Source organism: Sinocyclocheilus anshuiensis, unplaced genomic scaffold (genome assembly GCF_001515605.1).
Source record: "Sinocyclocheilus anshuiensis isolate Anshui unplaced genomic scaffold, SAMN03320099.WGS_v1.1 scaffold284, whole genome shotgun sequence".
NCBI lineage: Eukaryota > Metazoa > Chordata > Actinopteri > Cypriniformes > Cyprinidae > Sinocyclocheilus > Sinocyclocheilus anshuiensis.
Genome location: NW_015554266.1, coordinates 37,373 through 65,122, shown reverse-complemented (window position 1 = coordinate 65,122; position 27,750 = coordinate 37,373). Strand labels below are relative to the sequence as shown.

Genomic DNA, 27,750 nt, shown 5'->3' with positions numbered 1-27,750 from the left:
GAGGAGAAACAATAATGTACAGTATGTGGAAAATAATGTTTTTTTTTAACCTTAAACCGCATAAACGCATTTCATTACACCAAATACACAAAATAATGTTCTTTTTAGCAGCATCATATGACCCCTTTAATAGCATCAGGGCGATTTTTTCAGTATTTTTGAAAGAAGTCTCTAATGCTCATTAAGGCTGCATTTATTTGATCAAAAATACAGTAAAAACAGTAATATTGTGAAATATGATTACATTTTAAAATACGGAGTGTCTATTTACACTAAGTGCAAATAGCCTGCCTTGTTGGCAGAGGCTATTTACACTAACTCGCGCACCAACATGTGATTCGGCTAGTCAACATGACAAAAGACAGGAGACAGTCGGCAGCTCCAGTGGTGCAAATGGTAAAACATGTGTAATATCCATTTTGACGCGATCGACCCGGGTTCGAGTCCGCCTTTTGCTGAACTTTTTTCTCCCTTTTCAAATTTCAAATCAAATCACAAATCACAACAAGCATTTATTTTCAATGAAAATGAGGGAAATAATCAAAAAGTTGAAAATAAAGTATCGGGTAGGTGAAGGGAGGGCTTTATTGTCCCAATAAGGTGGCATCCATTTAATAATTTGAATTCCAATTAAAATTTACACTCAATAAGTTATTGCATACTGTTTTATAATGTACTACAATACTGAGGTGCAGATAATTGCCACTATTTGCAATAAGTAGTATAAATAGCAGAAAATCCTGTTATTTTAACATAGTGTAAATAGAATCAATAGCTATTTGCACTTAGTGTAAATAGCATATCACAAAAAAATGCTGCTATTTGCACTTAGTGTAAATAGCATCTATCGCTAATAAAATATGCTATTTTCACTTAGTGTAAATAGCCTTTATCACTATTTACACAGAGCAAATAGCCACTGCGTTTAAAATAACTCATTCCTGTGATGGTAAAGTTCATCATTACTCCAGTCTTCAGCGTCACATGATCCTTCAGAAATCATTCCAATGCTATGTTTACACTGCAAGTGTTAGTGCTCAATTCTGATTATTGCTCAGCTTTGATTTTTGAATGTGTCTTTTATGAATGTGGCCAATATTAGATTCCAGTGTGAACTGATCAAGGTCCTGAACTGACCCGTATGCGCCAAAAAACGATAACGAAACAGCATAAAGCTCTCTGTCATATGGAAGTAAACACGGATGCCACTGAAGTAAGCATTATTCGGGACAAAGATGAGGAGAAAGACAGCAAAGTTTTTAAATTATGACGAATGTCGATCTAGTGACGTGAAAGTCGCATGAATTCCGATATGACCGTTCAGACTGAGGTTGCCCTGCAAACCATCTGAGCTGAATCGGATTTAGTACACGTATATGTGGCCCAAATCAGAATCGAAAAGACCAGATTCCATGTAGTTCACAATGTCAGGAAAAAAAAATTACATATAAATTTGGGACACATTTGTGAGCATCGCCTAATATGATTACTATTATCATCAATGTTGAAAACAGTTATGCTGCTTCATATTTTTGTGAAAACCATGACATATTTTCAGGATACTGAATAGAAAAGTTTAAAACAACAGCTTTATTTTTAAAACTGAAATCTTTTTGTAACATTATAAATGTCTTTACTGTCACTATTGATCAATGTAATGCATCCTTGCTGAATAAAAGTATTAATTTCTTACAAGTAAACACACACACAGAGCAAGTCACTCACCGTCAGCATGGAAAACATGCACTGGCAAACGTTGAATGCATGTCTCCAGTTATGATACAGAACCATGCGATAGTTCTTCCTCACGGTCAACAGCCACCGACAAAGTGTCTAGAAAGAGAAAAAAGAGTTGTAGTGTTACAATACAGCCAGAAAAGCTACAGTAGTTTCTGTCTTCTAATTTGATTGGTCAAGAGTGCTGAAAAACAGAGCATAACATACTGGGATGTTTGGCTCTTTGGAACTATTATCGCTGTCGTAAATAAATATATAAGAAATAACTGGCCAAATTTGGTCACTCGATATCAACTTTATTTTTTTAATTTTACTTTTACAAATGAATACAGGCTTACGGTCAGCCTTGCTGATATTCAGTACAACAGCACTCTTACTTGTGTGATATTGCTGAGTTAAGAAATAAATGCGTGTGTGAACCTCATAGTCTATTTTGAATTTCTGCACCATTCCCAGCTCCATAAACATCCGCAGAGCTGCAGTGACCATGGCATCCACATCCAGAGAGAAGTCATCAAACGATAGTTTATCAATGCCCAGTTCACACACCAGAGGGATGTTTGCTGCCTGAGGAAAAGAACAATAGAGAGAGAGAGTGAGAAAGAAAGCGAGAGAGAGTGTGTGTGTGTGTGTAGCAAAAAAGAGAGAGAGAGAGACGCAGGAGGCAGAAAGGACAGAGTTTGCTCTCGAGTGCTTAAAAACAGATGCTTTGTGAATGAAACGAATCTAGTGTCAGGATTTTCAGTAATTCGTGTGTTAATGCTGACTGAAGCTCAGAGTCGTGCTAATGAGACACTACAAATAGATTCACACACACATTCACAGATCTAATGAGGAACTGCTGGCAGGAGGAGCTGTGTGTTATGCTGTGACGTCATTAACAATTGCTAATTGTAGATATTTATTAATATAATTATTTGTACCCGGTACTCATAAAGAACAAGAAGAAGATGAAACGAAAACATGCTGGCGTTTTCACCATCCAGCATGACATATTACACTGCAGTGGATGCTTTTACCCCACTTATTACAGAGACTATCCAACTGAAACAATGTATTGCTCAATCCAAGAATGAAAATTATGTTGTCACTTACTCTCCAAACCCACAGTTTTTTATTTCCATCAAATACAAAATGAAATGTTTAGCAAAATGTCCAAGCTGCTCTCTTTCATACAACAAAAATGGACTGTGATTCATACAGCCAAGCTTCAAAAAGGACAATAAAGCACCATAAAAAAAGAAACAGATATGAAACAGATATATTACACACACATACACACAGTATTTAGTATCTATTAATATGGCGTTTATTAATATTTTGAAATAGTTGTTTTTATATTTTCAGTTTTCTTTTTAATTTTAGTTTCAGTACTTTTGTCATTTTTATTAGCTTTTGTCTATTTACCTTTTATTCATTTTTATTTCAGTTTTAGTAACTTTAGTACTTCGATGCTAAATGCCAGAGCAGCATTTCTAATTTTAATTTTTAAAGATTAAGTTTTTCATTTTTTATTTTGTTTTATTTTAGCTTCAATTACCATTTTCAATAGTTTTAGTTATCCACAATTAGAAAAGGTTGTAGCGCCAAACACTCCAGTAGGCAAATAACATAGGGTGCGTAGATCCAAAATATACAAAAATATGGAGATGAAAGAGATCCGCACTCGTCCAAATTCAGCCAAAAAGGCTTATTACATTTATTGCTCAGAGGTCACAAAAATATGTACAAAAAAGTGCAAAGGTGCAGAACGTTTTTGGGTATTAACCCTTCCTCAGTGCCATGTGCTACCAAGCAACATCTGCGCTCATTAAAACATGTATTACCATAATATATATCATGAAGATACAGAAAAACATGTATACATCTAAAAAAAAAACATATAATAAAATACAACAAAAACATTTGTAAATCATCAAAAATCATCAAAAGTAATCCATATATAACTACATAAAATATACACACAAGCATATATCAATAATATAATCTCATAACTCCAACACAAGTTTTAAACATCAGTTTCTATATATAATAAATCATACCAAAATACTCGTTCGGGTTTCTCCAGCATATCCTTAAATTATTATAAAAAAACAATTCAATCTTCATTCATATCAAAAGGGTGTAAACTTTTAAGATCAAAAATCCACCTATATATTCCTTCTGCAAAAGTCTACGTTCTAAATTCCCTCCTCTGCGGTTCTGTGCCAACTTTTCAATAACTACAAAGCTTAAAGGGTTAGTTCACTCAAAAAGGAAAATTCTATCATTAATTACTCACCCTCGTGTTGTTCGAAACCCGTAAGACCTTCGTTCATCTTCGGAACACAATTTAAGATATTTTTGATGAATTCTGAGGGCTCTCTGACCCTCCCATAGACAGCAAGGTAACTACCACGTTCAAGGTCCAGAAAAGTACCAAGATGATCGACAAAGTAGTCCGTGTGACATCAGTGGTTCAACTGTAAAGTTACGAAGCTACGAGAATACTTTTTTTGCGCAAAAAAACAAAAATAATGACTTTATTCCACATTTTCTGACGTCATTACGCCGGATCTGGGTCAGCGCCGCCTCAGAATTTTCATTTTTGGGTGAACTAACACTTAAAGTCTAAAACTGAATGAGACATCTCGATAAAATGACAAGCCACGGGAGATATTGAATCTTTCCTTCTAATAGCACTCATGTGCTCAATAATCCGAGTCCTAAGTTGTCTATTTGTCTTACCCACATATTGTTTTATACACGGACAAGATAACAAATATATCACACTAGTGTAAGCACATGTGACCAGTTGTTTAATCTTATATGTGCGATCAGTTATACAACTTCGAAATGAAAAACATTTTTTGCGCACATTGTTACATGCCGCGCATTTAAGACAAGGATTTAAGTAAGCCAGCATCCTTACTTACTTATCCTTTATATAAGTATCCGATTTGACTAAAAAGTCCCTAATATTCCTCGCTCTGTAATGAGAAAAATGAGGGGCAGATCTGCAAAAACCGTATCATTCACCAACCTTACAAAATCATTAAACAGATTTTTTTCGAGCCCCTAAAGATACAGAACACGTCGTCAACATTTCTCTTCCACATAATAATGTTTTTCATAAAAAGGGTTATTATTCCAAACATATCTTTCTTCTAAAAATCCCATGAATAATCACGCATAATCTGGGGAAAATGTTGAACCCTGTTTTTGCAGAAAAAAAATCATTTTCAAAAAGAAAGTAATTCTTCTACAACAGCAACGTGATCATATCAATAACAATAAGTCTGATGGTGGGGATTTCTCAATTTCTCATTTTTTTTTTTTATCCAGAAAATATTTTATCACCAATATTCCATTATTATGCGGAATGTTTGTATATAATGAGACCACATCCATCGTAGATAAAAAGATCTCGGACTCCTCATTATCATTAATATTGATATCTGACAGTTGTTTCAAAAATTTTACCAATAGTTTTAGTAAACAATAACAAAACTGGTCCAACAATATAGTCCATATGCTCTGCTTTATATTCCAAATCTTTTGATAGCTTTTTCTGATGAACAGATGATTAAACTCCTGGTTTTTGGAACATTTTCTTTGTGTGGAAAAGAGTAGGATGGACTTTCACAAAGAAAAAAAGAAACTCACGTGGATTTGGTTTATCAGCCTCGAGGTCTGACCCCTGCTTAGAGTTGTGTCAGTGACAGATCGAGAGAGCCATGGGAGCTTATATATTTAGTGGCATATATACATATATATAGTGTGATATTCCTGGATTTGGCTTTAAGCAATGGGTTCTTCATTCACTTGTGGAAACATGCTGGTACTTGTCAATGAAATGCTATAAGAGCTCCTGGCAAAAATCCAGTTAACATGTTAAAAATGAGCATTTCACTAGAAAATGAACCCATGATAAATGAGGCTTTTCATTAACAAGACCCCACAGAGACTATATCAATAATGCACAAACACTGATGAGATATTGAATAGTTTTGTTCTGAATTATACATGCTGCATAAACAATACAGTCTGATATACTGAGGTTAATATATCATGAATCTGGTTATTTCATTTTTGATAAGCTTCTGTTGTACCAAACAGCGCTAAATGTCAGATAGCTCTATAAAATATAGTCTATTGGGCATGATTCAATAATGCATTATTGTTTACCTTAAACTTATCCACCTCGGTCTTTGAGCAAGTGGCGTGATATGACAGCACCTATGGAAAACACACACATAAAATGAATTATTAAAGGTATATTTTGTGTTTATAATATAGACATGTTACATGAATAACATCATAGAGATAATAGAGAGCCAAACAAACTAGCTGAATTGCTTTTAAATAGACCAAAACCCTGACACTACAAGAAGACAGTGCTGCATCCCTCTGATTGGCTGATGGGAGTCATGTGAGCACAGTGTGTTAGAAAAGGATGGTGGTGTCCATTCATGACATACTGACTGTCTGATTCTGAAACCGATCTGCACTACAGGTCATGCAACATACATTTCAGCTCCGCCAGTCTGTTGATGATCTGTTACATATTAATATACTGACAATCTGGAACCCCTATACATACTGTCAGATTAATCACAGAAAACAGTCCTGCTTCCTCTTCCGCTTCCTCTTCTAGTCCTCTTCTAGTTTGAGAAGAGCTTCAAAAACTCAATCAATGCTCACACTCACTCCTGCACACACTGTAATGTAGTTATGCAGCTAATAAACGGAGCATACTCACTTTCGCGGTTTCATTTTTTTCTCTCTCACATTCATTGCTTATTGATGTCAAGATGTTTCTATATTTTTTGCCTGTCCTTTCAGTTTGTCTTTAAAGTATGTTAAAGGGATAGTTCACCCAAAAATGAAAATTGCTCAATGGTTTACTCACCCTCAAGCCATCCTAGATGTATATGACTTTCTTCTTTCAGACGAATACAATCGGAGTTATATTTAAAAATGTACTGGCTCTTCCAAGCTTTATAATGGCAGTGAATGGGTGTTGAGATTTTGAAGCCCAATAAAGTGCATCCATCCGTCATAAAAAGTGCTCCACTTTTTTTATCCAGAAAATATTTTATCACCACTATTCCATTATTATGCGGAATGTTTGTATATAATGAGACCACATCCATCGTAGATAAAAAGATCTCGGACTCCTCATTATCATTAATATTGATATCTGACAGTTGTTTCAAAAATTTTACCAATAGTTTTAGTAAACAATAACAAAACTGGTCCAACAATATAGTCCATATGCTCTGCTTTATATTCCAAATCTTTTGATAGCTTTTTCTGATGAACAGATGATTAAACTCCTGGTTTTTGGAACATTTTCTTTGTGTGGAAAAGAGTAGGATGGACTTTCACAAAGAAAAAAAGAAACTCACGTGGATTTGGTTTATCAGCCTCGAGGTCTGACCCCTGCTTAGTGTTGTGTCAGTGACAGTGACAGATCGAGAGAGCTATGGAAGCTTATATATTTAGTGGCACAGAGAAGAGCTTCAAAAACTCAATCAATGCTCACACTCACTCCTGCACACACTGTAATGTAGTTATGCAGCTAATAAACGGAGCATACTCACTTTCGCGGTTTCATTTTTTTCTCTCTCACATTCATTGCTTATTGATGTCAAGATGTTTCTATATTTTTTGCCTGTCCTTTAAGTTTGTCTTTAAAGTATGTTAAAGGGATAGTTCACCCAAAAATGAAAATTGCTCAATGGTTTACTCACCCTCAAGCCATCCTAGATGTATATGACTTTCTTCTTTCAGACGAATACAATCGGAGTTATATTTAAAAATGTACTGGCTCTTCCAAGCTTTATAATGGCAGTGAATGGGTGTTGAGATTTTGAAGCCCAATAAAGTGCATCCATCCGTCATAAAAAGTGCTCCACACGGCTCCGGTGGGTTAATAAAGGCATCCTGAAGTGAATTAAAGTGATGCGTTTGTGTAAGAAAAATATCCATATTTAAAACTTTATAAACAGTAATCTCTAGCTTCCGCTAAATGTTTTACACGCATTCACTAGAGAGTGGCGTTCCAACGGATGACGTAGGACGTAGACGTAGTGTAAGCCAGGACATTTTTTAATGTAACTCTGATTGTATTCATCTGAAAGAAGAAAGTCATATACACCTAGGATAGCTTGAGGGTGAGCAAATCATGGGGTCATTTTCATTTTTTAGGTGAACTATCCCTTTAATGCATGAAAAAAACAGCACTTTGTGACCTTAACTGATCAGAGTGTTAATTTTTTATAGTTGAATTTAAAAATGAACATGAATGTCAGAATTTCCTAATATATGGTTTGTCTCCTTATGCTTTAAGCCTATAAAGCCTACTGTATCGTATTTTATTCACATATTTTTAAGGCCTCTAAATAATCAACATGATCAAAACTTTGCTGAAAAACCTGTTGTACTCAATCTACTACATGCCTTCTGCCTTCTCAATTGATAGCTCAAACTTTTAGCAAGTGAAATCTTTAATGATTTTTATAAAGTAAAGGTAAGAATAACTTTTATATTGTTAGCAATATTACAATATGAACATCTACTGGACTGAAGCAGCTTAGGTTTACTTGATTATATATTTGTATATTGTGTAAACATTCAATAAACTGTTTTCATTTTAAAAATAAGACTATTATTTCATATGTCAGGCTTTACAGGGTTAATAACATCAGCACTCAAGCTGCACAAACAAAACCAGATGATCATGTTCTCCTGCTGAGATGATCCGAGATGTTCCAAAGAACATCCTGTGCTGTGACATTCTGAACAAAGAAATAGTAAATTTCTTGTTTGCTAAGTGACATGAAAAAGTGAATATTAAATATGCTGTATTCAATTTACATCACAACTTTTATATCCTCAAATTTCCTGTTTATTTCCCGCTATAAATAAAACTAATTTTAGATGTTCAATGTGGTCTCCACTGTGGACACAAGTGGGAACTGAACATAATAATATTATAAATCTCAATTAATTTTAATAATTTATGAGTAAATGTAGAAATTAACATCAAATGTTGTATCTTTTAATATTATTTAATGGACCTGAGCTAACAATGAATAGTTGTATTACTAATGTTAAAGATTAATAAATACTGTAAAAATGTATTGATGCTTGTTAGTTAATGCATCTACCAATGTTAACTGATATGTAATAGAACCTTATTGTAAAGGTTTATTGTTTAACTTAAAAAAACAACAACAACAACCCTACAGAGCAGCTGAGTGTTTTGACTGTAAACACATACTGTTTAATTGTTAGATTAAAGGGGTCATATTCTGCTCTTGTATAGCATTTTAAGTCTGCTTATAATGTCACCAAGGGTTTCTTGCACCAACACAGTAATAATTTGGTTTGAATTGATCATTTTCCACCCACTCACTGAATTAAACAGGCTGTTTTTGGGTGTGACAGCTTTGTTTCAATAAATGTTCTGGATGAACTGGAAGCTTTGTGTATGTTACAAAGGAGGCTCCCGCACTACAGCTCTCACGCCACCAGAGGGAGCCGTCACCTGAGTATTAACCACCTCATTCGGACTCAAACTCCCATCAGCCTTCATACCTGGTACTGATCACCCTGCACCTGTCTTCAATTATCTCACACACTCACACACCTATTTAAGGCACTCTTATCTGCTCTTCAGTGCGAAGTCTTGATTTGCCCCGGTGATCATTTCTGAGCGTTTTCTGTGATTCTACCTGCTTGTGTATTGACCTGGACTGTTTATCTCGATTCTGATTCTTGCTGCCAGCCCAGACCCCTTTAGCCTGTTTATGTACTGTGATTGCTCGCCGCCGGCCCCGATTCTCTGCCCGTTCGCTGGATTACGTGTACTGTTGGTTACTACTGTCTACTTCCCTGCCTTGTACTGGTTGTGTCTAATAAACTGCAGATGGATCCTCAAGCTACTGTCTCGTCACAGTGTAGTGAACATTACAGTTTTTCTACATAGTATGTTAAACTCTTATCTCAAAGCAGCAAGGAAAATCCAGATTTCTGTGATATGATCCCTGATGGTTGAGTGTCAAATCTACTCTGAGCCAGGACTCAGGAGTGAATACAGCTCCTCTGGCTCTTGCATTAAAGCTCCACCTCTAACAGGAACTAGGTCAATATTCCACCAATCACATGCTCCCATCTTTGCTTGTGTTGAATCATCATACCAGACATATGTTTCTAATCTAACAACCCACCAATTATAAAATCTCCAACTAATTTGCCACCACTTTGGAAACGTCATACCAATCACAGTCTGGAAGTGTGTGTGTTTCAGAGAGACATACATCCAAAGCGACAGACTGTTTGGCCCAGGACTTCTTCACTTGGTCATACATAATGGTGTTATTGATTCCCAGTCCACAGAATATCACAAATGCCTAAAGAGAGAGAAAGAGACTATGTAGTCACAAATACAGTAAGTCCTGTAACACACTTTAACACATCATGTGCCTCAGCACTCAGTGACCCGCTCTGACTTTACATGATCTTCCGCTTCAGTTTATGCTGTTCCCAAGTGCTTCCGATTTCCAATAAAACCACTTACAGTTGACCGTGGAATATCTAGCAGGGATGAAATTTCACAAACTGACTTATTGTAAAGGTGGCATCCTATTACAGTATCACTCTTGAATTCTTAGCTCTTCAGAACGACCCATTTTTTCCACAAATGTTTGTAAATGCAAACTGCATGACTAGGTGCCCCAATGCTTTTGTCCATATAGTGTATAGAAAACAAAATACAGATGCTTTACTCATGCCGAGGATCAATTTAAGAAGTTATTTTACACATACACCTGTATATTGTATGGATAATATACACTGAACAAAATTATAAATGCAACACTTTTGGTTTTGCCCATATGCCACACCTGTGAGGTGGATGGATTATCTCGGCAAATGAGAAGTGCTCACTAACACAGATTTAGACAGATTTGTGAACAATATTTGAGAGAAATAGGCCTTTTGTGTACATAGAAAAAGTCTTAGATATTTTAGTTCAGCTCATGAAAAATGGGGGCAAAAACAAAAGTGTTGCCTTTATAATTTTGTTCAGTGTATATTATTGTAATATATAATATGTATTTTATGCATAAACATATAATTCTGTCATTATTAAAGTCATGGATATGTTTAATATTATTAACAATTAATTAATGTGTTAGCTTTGACTGTTAACACTGTTAATTCCGACTACCCTAAAGCCTGTGTTATAGTTTCCGCGTCCGCGAGTCCGCTAGGGTCCGCTATGGTATTCGTGACGTAAAAATCGTCATCTGAGAGTGTGCGTGGAGGCTCCGCACAGACATCCGCTTGCCTCCCATTTTTTGTGACCACGCGGACAAGTACGCGCGATCAGTAGGCTACTGCGCATGCGCAGGCTGTGTGAAGAAGCCTGTTGCTACTCGAACCTGTACAATCCGTCGATAAAACAATATAAAGACATACAGATGTGCAATAACTCTGGGCAATTCTTTGTTCACATGTTTGTTTATTGTTCAAGCCGATCTACTACGTGTATGGAACACGTCCTCGGAGCGGACCATCAGCGTATGCTTTCGGAAGTATAAATACAAGTAGTCCGTGTCCGCGCTGTCCGTGTACACGTCCGGATTGCTCATACGGAAAGTATAACACAGGCATAACTGTGCTAAAATATTATAAATATTTGAATACTGTTAATATTATATTACGATATTATTCAATATATTGCAAGATAATATAATAGGTGAGATGGGTTCCACACCCAAACATCTGAACCCACTTTCAAGGCCAAGGTTCAAGGTTAATTTTCCGGTATTCTGTTGTACTTCAATATTATATTATTGTATTATAATAACAATTTTATTCTTAGAGGGGTCTGAGTTCATTTGGAGAATACACATCAGCCATAATTCTCCCAAACTGCTCTGAGACCCTTGCAATGAACTAATTGTGTGATTGTGTGTGTGTGTGTGTGTGTGTGTGTGTGTGTGTATGTGTGTGTTTGGACCCCTGTGGACCACAGTTCGCTTACATCATGCTTGATGGTTGCAAAGCGCTCATAAAGAGATCTCATCGATGTCATACCTCAAACAGCCTCTGATCTGCATCATCAAACGGTTTTCCATCTAACCTGTTCAAGACCTGAGCCACACCTGCAACACACACGTAAAGACAGTGAGATTGCATGTTGTGTTTCATGACCCATATCAGGTCCTTTAAAGCAGTGGTTCTCAAACTTTTTACAGCGGCGTACCCCCTGGGGCATTTAACATTCTTCTGCATACCCCCTCTCTTCCACTTAGACCGCAGTCACACCTTTTCTATTGAAGGACAATATTTGCCCCCTTAAATTGATTTACAGGTGCATTTTTTAACTTTATAAAGGCAAATATTTTCTATCCTTATTAATTGTATGTCATGTTTTATGTCATATTCTTAACATTCCATTAAGTGTATTATTAATATAATAAAGCAATAAATGATGGCAAATCAAGGTGATACTTGCAGATTTAAAAATAAAACCGCCAATAGGTGGCGGCAAGTCACTGTTTTAATGAGCCAGGCGTCACGTCATTCATTCATTCATTCAGTAACGAAGCAATCCTAGGTGGATAACTAAATGCTGTAGTTATGAATGGGTTATTAATCACTGACTCTCCAAATCGTTCAAAAGCTGCAGATTCGTTCACTAACGAAACACTGCTGTATGATGCTTGGAGACGCACACCAGATGATACGGATTTCGTTGGAACTATTATTTCGTTGCAAAATAGAACAAACATGACAACATTCTGTTCAAAATGTAGGCTACATTTAAAATGTAAAATGTTCACTTAATATTACCTTTTTTGTTGAACTGTTGTAAAAATGAATGGCACATTTGCCATCGTTTGGATATTCAGGGAAATGTGCATTCTTGCTCGTATCTTAAACATGAAAACAATAACACGCACAGAGTGTGTCTGTATCGAAGAGAGTTTAAATCGATTTCAGTGTACAGTGCGTGTCAATATTTGCTCTTCATGCTATTAAGTGAAGATCTACTTTGAAGATACATTGAACAGCAGCGCGATTTGCTAAAGCAGCATATTCAGCGGGCAGCCATCACATGCACACTGCTTGTGTGGATGTCATCATTTTTGACCGCAAAAAATGAGGTAAGCTGATTGGATATCATGTATTTGACCGTTTACTTACGGCACTCCCATTTTCCTGTTTTTACATTAGAAGCGGCATTTTGCTTGTCAGAAAGACATGTTCGGTTTTAATGTTGCTTTAAGTTGGGGTATTAAATGAATGCCAAAACTCAGAATTTTGTTCGCGTACCCCTCACCGTCATCTCACGTACCCCCAGGGGTACGCATACCCCAGTTTGAGAACCACTGCTTTAAAGCACAGTAATGCACTGCAGTCATTGATGAGAGATTCAGGAGTTAAGAATCTCACCCCACCCCCAATCTCTCTCTCTTTCTACATGGCTAATTAAACAGTGTGCTGTTGTTTTAGTATGTAATTAGAATGATTGTTCCTTTAAGTGCAAACCCTCTCCCCCGTTCACACACTTAACACCTCCCCCCATCCTCACCATCTCATTACAGTCAATCAGAAATGTAGTGCTCGCTTTGGACATCACGTACACGCATACGGCTCTACCATAACACTGCTCATAATTATAACATTTTTATCACTTGAAGAAGCCTGTTCGCCTGAAAGCCCACTGATATGTGCCTGAGTGAGAATAAAAAAATATTTCAAGTAATCCTAAACCACAAGTGGTGTTGTTCAGTTATCATCTCAGTATATAGTTACACAGCTCACTGCATCTGTATAGTATATACTAAACACCTCCTACTATTTTAAAAACAGTTTTTTTCAGTGGAAACTTGTTCTATGGGGATGGGGTTGTAATACATATTATATAAAATAAATCTTATTACAATAAGTATTATATTATGTTTTTATATTAATATATTACATTGTATTATATTAGGAGAAAATGCTATCAGATACAGTATATAAAGCCATTAAGAAAAAAAAATATATTTTTAGAGAATGTTTGAGAATTCTATGTCAGTGTGAACCAAATGTTGTTTGTGTGTGTTTGGGCATTATGACAAGTATTACTAAGTGTGTGTGTGTGTGTGTGTGTGTGTGTGCGTATATATATATATATATATATATACAACTCTTACCTCCTCTGACATCTGTAGCATCCGCCTAGTGCTTTCAAGTGACTGAACACACACACACACACACACACACAAACATACACATATATATATATATATATATATATATATGAGCAATATCACACAAGTAGCAGTGCGATATGGCTGTAAATCAGCAGGGAGGGAAGATTTTGTATTTTATTTGTAATCTGTTTTCTAGGTTAGTTTGTAATCGGTAAGTTAGTTTTGTTTCTTGTCATTTGTTTTGGCATTTACCCCTCCCAAAGTTCTTTTTTTATTTTTATTCATTCTAATTTAATAAACTTTTCTTGCCATTTAAGAGTGTTCTGTGGTTAAAGCCTTGGGAGTGAGAGCAGGGACTCCAGGGATCTTCTGAAGAGGATCCCTGTTAGTTGTTACGGATAACTTTATTTATCTTTGAGTAGAGGCTTAATCTAATTCGTAACAAAATCCTACATCATTTCTTGTATACTTTGGTTGTGTAGTGCACATGTTTATATAGTAGATCATCCGGGTATCTCATCCATGCATACTACAAAAACAGTAGTATGCTGAATGTCATTCCGAACATACCCAAGGATTTAAAAAATACTACTATATGTATATATATGCTTCTACTGGCTGCTTATACTCATAATGACTTTCGGTCCCTGACAGAGTCCTCCCACACACACACACACAAACACACACACTGATATGACACCCAGATATACATTTAAACAATTTACTCACACACATCACTGAACTCTAGCACACAACATAGTACAACAGAGCAGAGCAGGGAACATCAGTACATACTATATGTAGTAAAACATCAGCAATTAACTGAATAACTTACCTATGATTTGGTGGTTACTATTCCAGATAGGGACACACAGGACAGATCTAATATGGAAGCCAGAGAACTGATCTGCCTGAAAAGATTACAAACAAACACTTGTCACCATATCAAAAACCAAATGATCTGACTATAAGCATGTGAGGAGAAGTGAGCAAAAATATGAGATCATCTGAAGACACAGTGTTATATAAACTTGTGCTGCTGGCATTTTGAAGACACACAATAGCTGACAGAGGTCCAAGGTCTTATGCAGAGCAAAAGTCTCTCTCATCTTTAAAGACAAACTTCTAAAAAAAATGAATTTGCCAAGTCAATGAAACCTCCTCCTATAAAACTATATAATATTTCAGAAATAAAAACAGCACAAATAAATTAATGTTCAACTTTTATTTGTATTTAGCCTTCATACAAACAATAAATGTGAAATCACCATCAAATAAACATAAGACTCTCAGACTCACCTTATTAATGTTAATATCTTTAAAAGAACACTCCACTATTTTTGAAAATAGGCTCATTTTCCAATACCCCGAGAGTTAAACAGTTGAGTTTTACCGTTTTCGAATCCATTCAGCCGATCTCCGGGTCTGGCGGTAGCACTGTTAGCTGTAGCTTAGCATAGATCATTGAATCTGATTAGACCATTAGCATCTCGCTTAAAAATTACCAAAGAGTTTCAATATTTTTCCTAATTAAAACTTGACTCTTCTGTAGTTACATCGTGTACTAAGACCGACGGAACATGAAAAGTTGCGATTTTCTAGGCGGATATGGCTAGGAACTATACTCTCATTCCAGCGTAATAATCAAGAACTTTGCTGCTGCACCCATGGTACGTTTTAAATACGAAAAATATCGAAACTCTTTGGTCATTTTTGAGCGAGATGCTAACGGTCTAATCAGATTCAATGATCTATGCTATTTTCAAAAATAGTGGAGTGTTCCTTTAACTTTAAACTATAACATAGGCTGATTATTCTTATAAAGTGAAACAAAAGTGCTTCAGCAAGGATAAAGAATATGAAAAGTGGTCAGAGTTGCTGCAGAAAACAGAAAAAAAGAGTGAGCAACAACAAAACACCATGTTGCTGCAGACTGGCTTATTGCAAATGCAATGCAAATTCATTCTCTGCCAGCAGGAGGCGCTTCTGGAGCGGCAGAAACAGCGGGTTCCGGTACCATAAGTGTCACTTAAAAATGAATGAATGAATGATCAATTTATTAATTAAATAATGTAAATAATAAATCACTTTTCAAAATGACAAATAAATACCTCCAAAGAGAAAGGAAAACTTGAAATCGCATCATATGACCCCTTTAATAACCGTTTATTTAAAATGTTAGTTGAATGTACCAATAAAATAATAAATTATTTTGTCAATGTGAAAGTGGTTTATTTATATATAATTTTATTTTAGAATTAATAATTGATTTTGACTGGCACTCACAATTCTCAATGGTTAAGTACTGTTTACATGGAGCAGCTGCACCCAGGAAATACATCATTAGCACATAACCAGAAGCTCATTTGCCCAGAATAAAATTTTATAGATCATTTGTCAATGACAAACAACATATTTTATATATCATTTAACAAACAACATGTCTGCTTTTAAACCCTCTGGTGCACTTGCCCCATAATCTTCCATTGTAAAAACCATCTACAAAAATGTAAAAGTTATAATGGTAATAGAGTTATGTTGTTTTTAACCCAGAAAGCTCCTTTAATGGGAAGCCAAACATCAGCCACGCTTACGTCATTTTATAGGCTACAATATCTGCTACTGAATTTATATATACTGAACTCATTTTTCTATTCCAATTGTATTCATTTATTTATTGCTGTTTAGGGATCTTACTTCAGCATCGAAGCGTGGGTCTTGGTAGGCATCGCTGATATTCACAGGAAGCCCAGTGGAGGCGACCAGCTCTGCAATGCTGTTATTAATCAGCCAGTCAGAATAAGATGATTTTTCCATGCTGTCCTTGAAACTGTGGATAAGACAAAGAGGATGTGACATGTGCTGCTATGTACAAACCCAAGACAACCAGTACTATTACTATTGGTCATACTTCGTCTTAGAGAAAAAAGGAGAGTACTAAAAACAGTTCTAGTAACACATTACAGTTAATTAAGTTATTATAATCAAGTACATTACATGTGCTTTAGTTTGATGTCAACACAGCAAAATAAGTGTACTTCTTTAAAACAACAAAAGTTAAACTTACTTTGAAGTAAAACTTCAAATTTGACATAAGTGAATTCTCTAAAAGTGTACTTAAGTGTGTTAAGAAATAGTCATGAAACTCTTTTTAAGTTTTCAATCATTAATATTCTCCTTTTATTTAATGAATATTTTATTATCTGCAAATACATTTTTTAAAAGTATACATACTTTTAAGATTTGAAGTACTGTACATTACAAGTGCACATTCAATACAATTAAGTGGGTTCAGGTCCATTTAACATATTTTACCAAGTTTAAATCCATTCAATTAACCAGATTTCTCCTCAAAATCAGTGAAAAGGTCTGCAGATCTCATTTGGGCTTCACTGTTACCATGTAAACACCTGCCGCTAGTACTCTCTTCAAGTACGCAAACGTAGGATGGTTCGGACCCAAAATTACAATGTATAAAGAGACCTGCAGGGACAAGCAGGTGGAATTAAACTTAAGTTCAGACCAAGCGATCAAACAAAGTGTGAAGAAAACCTCAGACGCTTCAGCCCGGGGAAGAGCTGAGGGATGCTGGGGTCCACAGGGCGGCTGCTGCTAACACTCTCATTCCCTCTCCAGTAATTTACAGCTAACGAACTTTCCTCTGCATTTTAATAAGGCTCTATGGAGCCTGCAAAAGCAATGAGAAGTTAACGCTCCGACTCTCATAAACGCCCACGTGCAGCGGAGAGACAGTCCTGATGTAGCTTCTCTCTCTTTTAATCTCTCTCACGTGGTACATTTCAGGCTCTTGTGCTCTGGGCTGAGAGAGTCTGATCAAACATCTTCCCTCATACTCTCGATCACACCCCAAAGATCACACTTGATTAACGGCACTTCATCAAGGGATGAATGGGAGCGTGTGAATGTGCTGTGCCGGGTGTAACTGAGCACACGAGATGTGAGATTTGCATGTGTGTTGTGAGTTGCGTCCGTGTGCGTCTGGGTGAGCAGCAGAATGTCTTTCTCCCATTTGGCCCCGAGCTGTTTCCGAGCACAGCAGAGGACAAATCATCCTTACATAATGGCTCCGGCTGTACCTTTAGAGAAGCCAACACAGAGGATGAAATCACTAAATAAAACATAACTTTGAGAGAATGCCCTGTGTATGATAGTAATATATACTACTGATGCTGTATAATTTCAAAGCTTTGAAGCAGTGTGACATATTTTTGCATTTTATTCAGTCTGTATTCGATCATTATTCATTATTAGATCTGTATTCAACTTTGACAAGTTTATGTGTTTGTATAATCCTTTAGTGATAAATGAGTGATTTTCTGAAGTAAATGCGCCTGTGAAAAAGTAGACTTTAGCATACTTTTAAAAAGAGTACTTAAGGAAATAAAATACTATATGAAAGAAAACACTTAAGTGTGAACTGAATGTAAAGTTTTCAGACATTTAATTGTAATTGAATGAAAACATATTCTAGTTTACATTTATAATAATAGGAAATAGGACTTAACTACATCTTTGTATGTAATGTCATAATTATTGTCTTTATGAAATTACTAGTGCTGTCAATCGATTAAAAAAATTAACGAATTAATCGCACATTTTTCTGAAATTAATCGCGATTAATCCCACCTAATATTACGTTTTTAAATATACTTTTTATATTGCAATAATTTCAAATTCAATCTTCAAATGAATGTACAAACATAAAGGCAGTATATTTTTAAATATTTGTTTAATGGCAACTTTTTTTATGACTGAAGGCCAGTATCAATGATACCAATATAAAATTGTGCACATTCAATGCAATTAAGCGCACTTCTTTTACACAAGGGTGTGAATGCTTGCCTGTGAAAGCTGGTTTTGTGTCAGGTAAAGCACTGCAGTGTACATACATGTGCTCCAGAGACAGGACAGGACAGCACAGAGCAAATCATATATGCATGTTGGCGCAGACCACAAATCATATTTGACCCATTTGAATTCTACACAGAATAATCTATAGAGCTATGAAGGAGGTCAAATATCTCAAATGGTTAGACAGCCTTGGCATTTTAAACTGCATTAATGAAGAAAAGGGAAGACAACACTGTGCCATCATGCATTAAACACCAAGGATGTGTTCCAGATAGCAGGTTATGCAACACAGATAAGCAAACGAATAACCTCAACACACACAACTGTAAATAACATCTTAAAACTGTAGAATAAAAAACTGTAAATATATAAATATATTTATATTTCTCAAACAACCATGTTGGAAGACATACCCATGTCTATATTACAGGATGACAATGATAAGATTCATCAAGCTTAATTTGTGAAATAGTGGTTCAGTCAGCATGAGGAATCACTGTCATCACCTTGTATGAACTGGCCAAGTCCTGAGCTTAATCCTATTGAAAGTCTTGAGGATGTGCTGGAGCCGACTTTACAGAGTGGTTCAACTCTCCTATTGTCAATACAAGATCTGGTCCAAAAATGTATGCAACTCTTGATAGAAATAAATGCTGTGGTGTTGCATGACATTGTCGAAACAATATCACAACGAATGCACAATATAATCAAAGCTAAAGGTGGTCCAACAAAATATTAAGAGTTTTTTTTTTTTTGGACAGGCAGTGTAAAGTTGACTCCAGCACATCCCAAAGACTTTTAATGGGGTTTAGGTCAGGAGTCTGTGGTGGCCAATCTTTCACAATTTGAGCCAGATGAATCTTGCCATTGTCATGCTGGAATATGGACATGGGTACATCTTCTGCCATGGTTGTTTGAGAAATAAAAAGCTACACACTGCATCAGTTAGGGTTAAAAGAATTGTTGCCAAACATACAACATGCCACAAACATATTAATCAAACAAGTTAATGATTCAGTCATAAAAACGTAAGAATTTGCTTATTTAAATCCAGATGGTGACTTTTTTTTGGCAAAGCAGTGTATATATAGGCATATAGAGACAAATATAAATGTAAATCAGACTATATAGTTGTAAGTCTGAATATATAAATGTAAATCAAGAATCTGTTGTAATAATTCTGAATATTTAAATGTAAATTGAAATATATAGATGTAATTCTGAATATATAGATGTTGAGTTGATGCAGTGGTGCACTATTGGGCGTTCAATATTTCTGTAAAAATTATACTTCTACTAATAACAGTGCAGGGTTAATATTAATCACGCTGTTTGCATTAGTTTAAACTGATCTGTCCACTACCAAACCTGCAGCTGCTTCTACTTCATCTTAAAAGCTGAATAATTCCAAATGAATCCAGATATTTTGACAGGAATAAAGCCTTGAACTTAACACTGGCGAGTGAAATCTAACAATTTATTAGCCAGTGGCTAACAACAGACATTATTTAGTCACTTAGAGCAAAATGTAGTCATACACGCATGTGATTTACTCACAACATAGAGGGTTGATTTTGAAAATAATTTGTGGTTTTAATATCTCAGAGCACTTTAGTAAAGTGACTGCATGTGATGTTTTGTTGCTCAGATGGTGAGGGTGGGTTGAGCGATGCATGCATTCAGATGGTGATGGTGTGTGATCTCCCCAGACAGACCTCTGCTAGAACATTACACAGGTGCAGAGAATGAGATGATATGTGTGACTGAACACACATTGTAGTGCGAAAGCTTCCATATGGCAACTGAGATCTCCAACCTGTGCACTTCGTTGTCATTGGCTACACAAAACAGTCACAAACAACAGACCTATCTTCCGGACCTTACACAAAGGAACATGTTTGCTCTTATTCCTGGGCTCCTCAGTGGCTGTGTGCTTGCAGATCTGCAGCTGTGTGTGTGTGTGTGTGTGCAGTAATGTACTGTTGTGGTGTGTGTTGTTCTAAGAGCTGAGCTCAGGGTTTTGAGACTCCACTAGTGCTGAGTACTGGACATACTGGAGCGCTGAGTGTGGGCTGCAGATAACAGATATCACACACTAACCCTGACCCACTGCACACCCTACAGCACTGCCACTAAATACACCACACACACAAACTACAACATAATAACCCTGAGATACTGTATGCCCTACAGCACTGACCTTCAATCACAACCCCTCAAAACACTGTATACATAAACTACAACATTAATGCACTGTGTACATGAGCTACAACACAATAACACTGATATATAGTAGACTCTGCTGACCAGGGTATGATACATGTTATTTCATTATAACATATATAGCTAATTTTATTTTGTTATTAAAAATAAGAACAAAGTTTTTTTCAGTCAAGAGCAGTCAGTCATTTTATTGTTTGATTATCATTAATGACACAGACAGCAGCAGGTTTCAATATGTGTCAATAACCTCACTTAGTACTGCATTACGCGGATATTTTTACATACGGTGAAATAAACGATATAGGAAAATAGCTAATGATACACACTTTATACCATCGTCACAATACATATTGGCCATGTACACACTGCAGCTATATTCGGTTGTCAGTTCACCTTTAGTGCCTTTTCCTGTTCTGTACACACATAGTTCAGTAATTTACAGGACTGACAACCGCATTCTTCAACCGAATTGACTCCTGAAAAATGCAGGTAGTAACAACCGCATTTACAGAAATTCCACACAGCGTGTACGGAAGCGAACTGAACAACTAGTTGTTAATGACATATTTAAATGCATATTAGAGTTGTGTCTCTCTTCTGTATGCGCGGTACAAGAGATCACAATGAACAATTTTACGCAATTAGTGTTGCCAGATCTTGCTATAAAAATGGCAAAGAACAAGCCCATAATAAACTAAATCCAAACTTGTTATCTTGGAAAAAAGCCACTCACCAAAACCAAAAAAAATTGCAACCTGCACCTGCCAACTTTAAAAAAATCCATAAACGGGATTGCTTTATGATCCGAGCCCAAACAACAAACCCAAAGATGCTTAATAATAAGAGGATATGGCAACACTTCAGGGCCGGGTTGCGTCTAGGACAACTCGCAGGTATCACACACACCGGACGCATTGCGTTCAGTTCAAGTGGCAGTCTAAAATTGTTTATTTAACCACCAAATGGGCAAAAGTTCACTTCAAGAATGATTAAAGTGGGATAGATAAGTTTGAATTTCAGTGTTTGAATAAAACAGAGCAAAACGGAAAGAGAAAGCCCGATCTATATTATATCTCTCTATCTGACGCATACAGACTTTAGAGCCACAGAAAGACAAGTCATTACATACATTAACAACAATTTGGGACAAATATAATTTAATGGAAAACTAGAGTGGCACTCTATGGCAGAGGTTTTCAACCTGTGCACCTGTCAAGGGGGCGCGAGCATCAGTTAATTCAGAGACGTTCCCTTGAGAATTTATGAATATGAGTTAACAAATCTTTAGCCATCCACTAGGGGGCAATCTGACTCCCACTGCTAGTCGACAGTTAGAGCAGAGTTGGCTCGAGTATCAGTCACGCTCAGTGTTGCCAAGTCTGCGGTTTTCCCGTGGAATTCGGCTACTTTAACACTTGCCACGTTTTTTAGTTTTGGGCTAGTTTTGCAATTAGGTGGGTTTTGTTGTGAAAACCTGGCAACCCTGGTCACCTTCCTCGAGAAAGTTTTTCATTCTCACGTATTTTAAGTCTTGTCAGTTTAAACATTAAAGTAATTTTAAGCCATTTAAGCCCAAGACATCTCAATGCGGTACTCACGCACTGTGATAGAGCGTTTCTATGCGCACCGCTCACACACCTGAAGTGAATGTAAACAGTGAAGAAAATATCAAATGTGCATCAGTGTAACGGATCCGTGTATTTCTTATGTAAATAATGTTAATCAAAAAGAGCAAAATAAAAATTGTTTGCTGCTTTAATAGCTTTAATGGATATTTGCTTTTATGTTAATGTTAATAAAGTAATTCGGTGTGACTACAGTAATACGGGGGGGGTTGTTGGATGTTTGTGAAATTAGACAAACTTGGGGGGGCGCATGTCCTAAAAGGTTGAAAACCTCTATGGCGTGGCAGGATTTCTGACAGCTGCATGAACATATTAATGTTTTCTCATGTCACTAGCTTTAAATATGCAACTTCGCTGGCTAACAAATGCATTAATGTGACCAGCTGGATATAAACTAATGCAAAAATAACATTACAAAAACATTAAAATAACATTACATTAAAAATAAGGATTTTTCAAACTCTGCTGCTTTGTGTTTCACGGAAACCTGGCTGAACTAAGCCATTCCGGACAGCGTGTTACATCTGCCGGGGGCTCCATCTGTTCAGAGCGGATAGCGACGCAGAATCAGCGGGGAAATCGCATAGCGGTGGGACATGCTTTTAGGTCAGTGAAAGATGGTGTACAGATATAACAGCATTGAAGAAGATGTGCTGTCCTGATCTTGAAGCACTCTTCATCAACTGTAAGCCTTTCTACTCGCCACGGGAGTTTTCCTCGTTCATTCTCGTAAGTGTTTACAGTCCTCCGCAAGCGCACGTGAGCACGGCCCTACAACAGCTGCCTGATCAGATCGCAGACACAGAGCAACAACACCTAGACTCTATATAATCATTATAATCATTCTCTGGGACTTTATTAAAGCAAACCTCACATGTGAACTGCCAAAATTCAAACAACAAATTACATGCCCCTCCAGAGACAGTAATATACTGGACCACTGTTACACCACAATAAAGGATGCATATCGCTCCGTCCCCAGAGCAGCTTTAGGACTCTCTGACCACTGCCTGGTTCATCTTCTCCCAACATACAGGCAAAAACTTAAATCAGCTAAGCCTGTAGTAAGGACTGTAAAGAGATGGACCAACGAAACAGAGCGGGATTTACAAGCCTGTTTAGACTGCAGTGATTGGAGTGTTTTTGAAGCTGCTGCCACCGATCTGGACGAGCGCACGGATTTTGTAACATCATACATCAGTTTCTGTGAGTATTTGTGCATCCCTACCAGGGCTTATTTAACATACAACAACGACAAACCGTGTTTCACAGCAAAACTCAGACAACTGAGTCAGGCCAAAGAGGATGCCTACAGGAGTAGGGACAGAATCTTGTACAATCGGGACAGGAACACACTGACTAAGGAGATCAGTGTGGCTGAGAGGAGCTACTCTAAAAAACGTTTTCAGCCAATGACCCTGCTTCAGTGTGGAAAGGTCTGAAAGACATTACAAACTACAAGACTCCATCCCCCAGCACTGAGGCGAATCAACAACTTGCTGAAGACCTGAATGAGTTTTACTGCAGATTTGAAACTCGCGGTCTCACACCCCACACCCGCTCTGACTATCTCTCTACACAGCCATCAACACCTCCAGCAACCCCCCTCTCCGCCCTCCTGCACTTCAGATCAGTGAAGATGATGTGCGTCAGGTCTTCAGGAAACAGAAGAGAAGAAAAGCACTAGGCCCAGACGATGTTTCACCAGCCTGTCTGAAAACCTGTGCTGACCAGCTGTCTCACATCTTCACACAGATCTTTAACAGATCACTGGAGCTGTGTGAAGTTCCTGCCTGCTTCAAATGCTCCACCATCATCCCCATCCCGAAGAAACCCAAAATCTCAGGACTTACATCACTAGACCTTTACTGGACCCCCTGCAGTTTGCTTACCGAGCAAACAGGTCCATGGATGATGCAGTCAACATGGGACTGCATTATATCCTTCAACATCTAGACAAATCAGGGAATTATGTCAGGATCCTGTTTGTGGACTTCAGTTCGGCCTACAAAACCATCATCCCAAACCTCCTCCAGACAAAACTAACCCAGCTCTCTGTCCCTAGCTCTATCTGTCAGTGGATCACCAGCTTTCTGACAGATAGGCAGCAGCTAGTGAGACTGGGGAAATTCATGTCAAACACCCACACCATCAGCACTGGTGCTCCTCAGGGTTGCGTTCTCTCCCCACTGCTCTTCTCCCTCCACAGCAATGACTGCACCTCTACTGACCCCTCTGTCAAGCTTCTGAAGTTTGCAGACGACACTACAGTCATCAGCCTCATCCAGGACGGTGATAAGTCTGCTTACAGACAAGAGGTTGAGCAGCTGGCTTTCTGGTGGAAGTTCAACCTGCCACAGGAGCTGCTGATACAGTTCAACTCAGCTGTCACTGAGTCTGTCCAGTGCAGTTCAATAACTTTCTGGTTTGGCTCAGCTACAAAATCAGATATTAGAAGACTACAGAGTATGGTCTGGACTGTTGAAAGGATGATTGGTGCTCCCCTGCCCACCCTTCAAGAACTGTATATATCCAGAGTGTGGAAAAGGGCTCAGAAAATCACTCTGGATCCCTCACATCGAAGCCATCTCCTTCTTAAACTTTTGCCATCTGGTCGGCGTTAGAGAGCACCGAACACCAGGACAGCCAGGCACAAAAAAGTTTCTTCCCCCAGGCAATCTACCTTGTGAACAATTAAATGCTCTCCCCATTGTGTAATAAAAATATGTGCAATACCACTTATATTTATTTGATACCACCCATCTTAGTCCATCCCTACATCTTACTCTCCATATATAGCACACCTGTACATACAATATTTGTCTATTTTTCCTTTATATATATACAGGGTTGGGAGGGTTACTTTTAAAATGTATTCCGTTACATTTACAAATTACTTCATTAACAAAGTATTCAGTAACGTAATCCAAGTACCACAATATAAAAGTAATGTAAGCTGATTACTTTTGGATTACTTCAAGTTACATATGTAAATAAGTCAAAAAAGCAATATCTAAGTACTTTTATTTAACTATGACTTTAAAATTAAAACTAATAAAAACTATAGTAAAAACTATTTGAAACTATTAAAAATCGTGTCTTGTTTCACCATCTAGATATTACAGCCCCCCAGATTGTGTTACACCAGTCTGTCTGAAATCCTGTGCTGACCAGCTGGCCCACATCTTCACACAGATCTTTAACAGATCACTGGAGCTGTGTGAAGTTCCTGCCTGCTTCAAATGCTCCACCATCATCCCCATCCCGAAGAAACCCAAAATCTCAGGACTTACATCACTAGACCTTTACTGGACCCCCTGCAGTTTGCTTACCGAGCAAACAGGTCCATGGATGATGCAGTCAACATGGGACTGCATTATATCCTTCAACATCTAGACAAATCAGGGAATTATGTCAGGATCCTGTTTGTGGACTTCAGTTCGGCCTACAAAACCATCATCCCAAACCTCCTCCAGACAAAACTAACCCAGCTCTCTGTTCCTAGCTCTATCTTTCAATGGATCACCAGCTTTCTGACAGATAGGCAGCAGCTAGTGAGACTGGGGAAATTCATGTCAAACACCCACACCATCAGCACTGGTGCTCCTCAGGGTTGCGTTCTCTCCCCACTGCTCTTCTCCCTCCACAGCAATGACTGCACCTCTACTGACCCCTCTGTCAAGCTTCTGAAGTTTGCAGACGACACTACAGTCATCAGCCTCATCCAGGACGGTGATAAGTCTGCTTACAGACAAGAGGTTGAGCAGCTGGCTTTCTGGTGGAAGTTCAACCTGCCACAGGAGCTGCTGATACAGTTCAACTCAGCTGTCACTGAGTCTGTCCAGTGCAGTTCAATAACTTTCTGGTTTGGCTCAGCTACAATTAGAAGACTTAGAAGACTACAGAGTATGGTCTGGACTGTTGAAAGGATGATTGGTGCTCCCCTGCCCACACTGTATATACTGTATATATCCAGAGTGTGGAAAAGGGCTCAGAAAATCACTCTGGATCCCTCACATCGAAGCCATCTCCTTCTTAAACTTTTGCCATCTGGTCGGCGTTAGAGAGCACCGAACACCAGGACAGCCAGGCACAAAAAAGTTTCTTCCCCCAGGCAATCTACCTTGTGAACAATTAAATGCTCTCCCCATTGTGTAATAAAAATATGTGCAATACCACTTATATTTATTTGATACCACAGTCCATCCTCCATCCCTACATCTTACTCTCCATATATAGCACACCTGTACATACAATATTTGTCTATTTATATATATAATATATACAGGGTTGGGAGGGTTACTTTTAAAATGTATTCCGTTACATTTACAAATTACTTCATTAACAAAGTATTCAGTAACGTAATCCAAGTACCACAATATAAAAGTAATGTAAGCTGATTACTTTTGGATTACTTCAAGTTACATATGTAAATAAGTCAAAAAAGCAATATCTAAGTACTTTTATTTAACTATGACTTTAAAATTAAAACTAATAAAAACTATAGTAAAAACTATTTGAAACTATTAAAAATCGTGTCTTGTTTCACCATCTAGATATTACAGCCCGTATATTTATATAAAATGCTATGCAGACATCTAGTGGCCGCTATACAGTTTAGTATTACAGTTTTATTGTTATTATCATTATTTTTACTTCTTTAACATGTACAAGTAAAAATAAATATAGTTTATACACAACATTAAAAAATGTACACCATATACATGTGTTTAGTGTCCCGCAGCAGCAGCATGTGTGCAGTCAGCGCAGTTGAAAAGATCTGCGTTCAAATGCATGCAAAAGGCTAAAGCTTGCCGCAAAGCCCCAGCAAAAGTAATTACCATGAATGTGTCAGGGGGAAATAGTAAGGAGATATTTGAATTATTTACTATTAAAAAACAAGTGTTTTCTGAGTCGGTGTCGCAAGGATGAAGTTGTCGATCCTGACTCGCCATCTCCTCATTAGACGCGCCTTTAGAGAGAAATGCATCTTTACGGATTATGATTATAATGAAAGAGTTTTTGTTTTATTTCGTTAAGCAGTAATTTAAAGCTTTCTATAGATATATTTATCATGTCTGTGAGGCATGTATTCG

General features: G+C 37.3%; 1 protein-coding gene across 1 annotated transcript in view; it reads right to left on the bottom strand.

The window, feature by feature from the left end:
• The window catches only part of LOC107671328 (dual 3',5'-cyclic-AMP and -GMP phosphodiesterase 11A), a 73,615-nt gene that overhangs the window by 12,424 nt on the left and 33,441 nt on the right, over positions 1 to 27,750 (bottom strand). The window contains exons 6-12 of the mRNA XM_016464223.1: positions 16,632 to 16,764; positions 14,770 to 14,845; positions 11,827 to 11,894; positions 10,044 to 10,136; positions 5,905 to 5,955; positions 2,158 to 2,304; positions 1,726 to 1,833 (exon numbers count right to left, since the gene is read on the bottom strand). Of these exons, the coding sequence (XP_016319709.1) occupies positions 1,726 to 1,833; positions 2,158 to 2,304; positions 5,905 to 5,955; positions 10,044 to 10,136; positions 11,827 to 11,894; positions 14,770 to 14,845; positions 16,632 to 16,764 (676 nt within the window). The remainder of the gene's footprint in view (positions 1 to 1,725; positions 1,834 to 2,157; positions 2,305 to 5,904; positions 5,956 to 10,043; positions 10,137 to 11,826; positions 11,895 to 14,769; positions 14,846 to 16,631; positions 16,765 to 27,750) is intronic.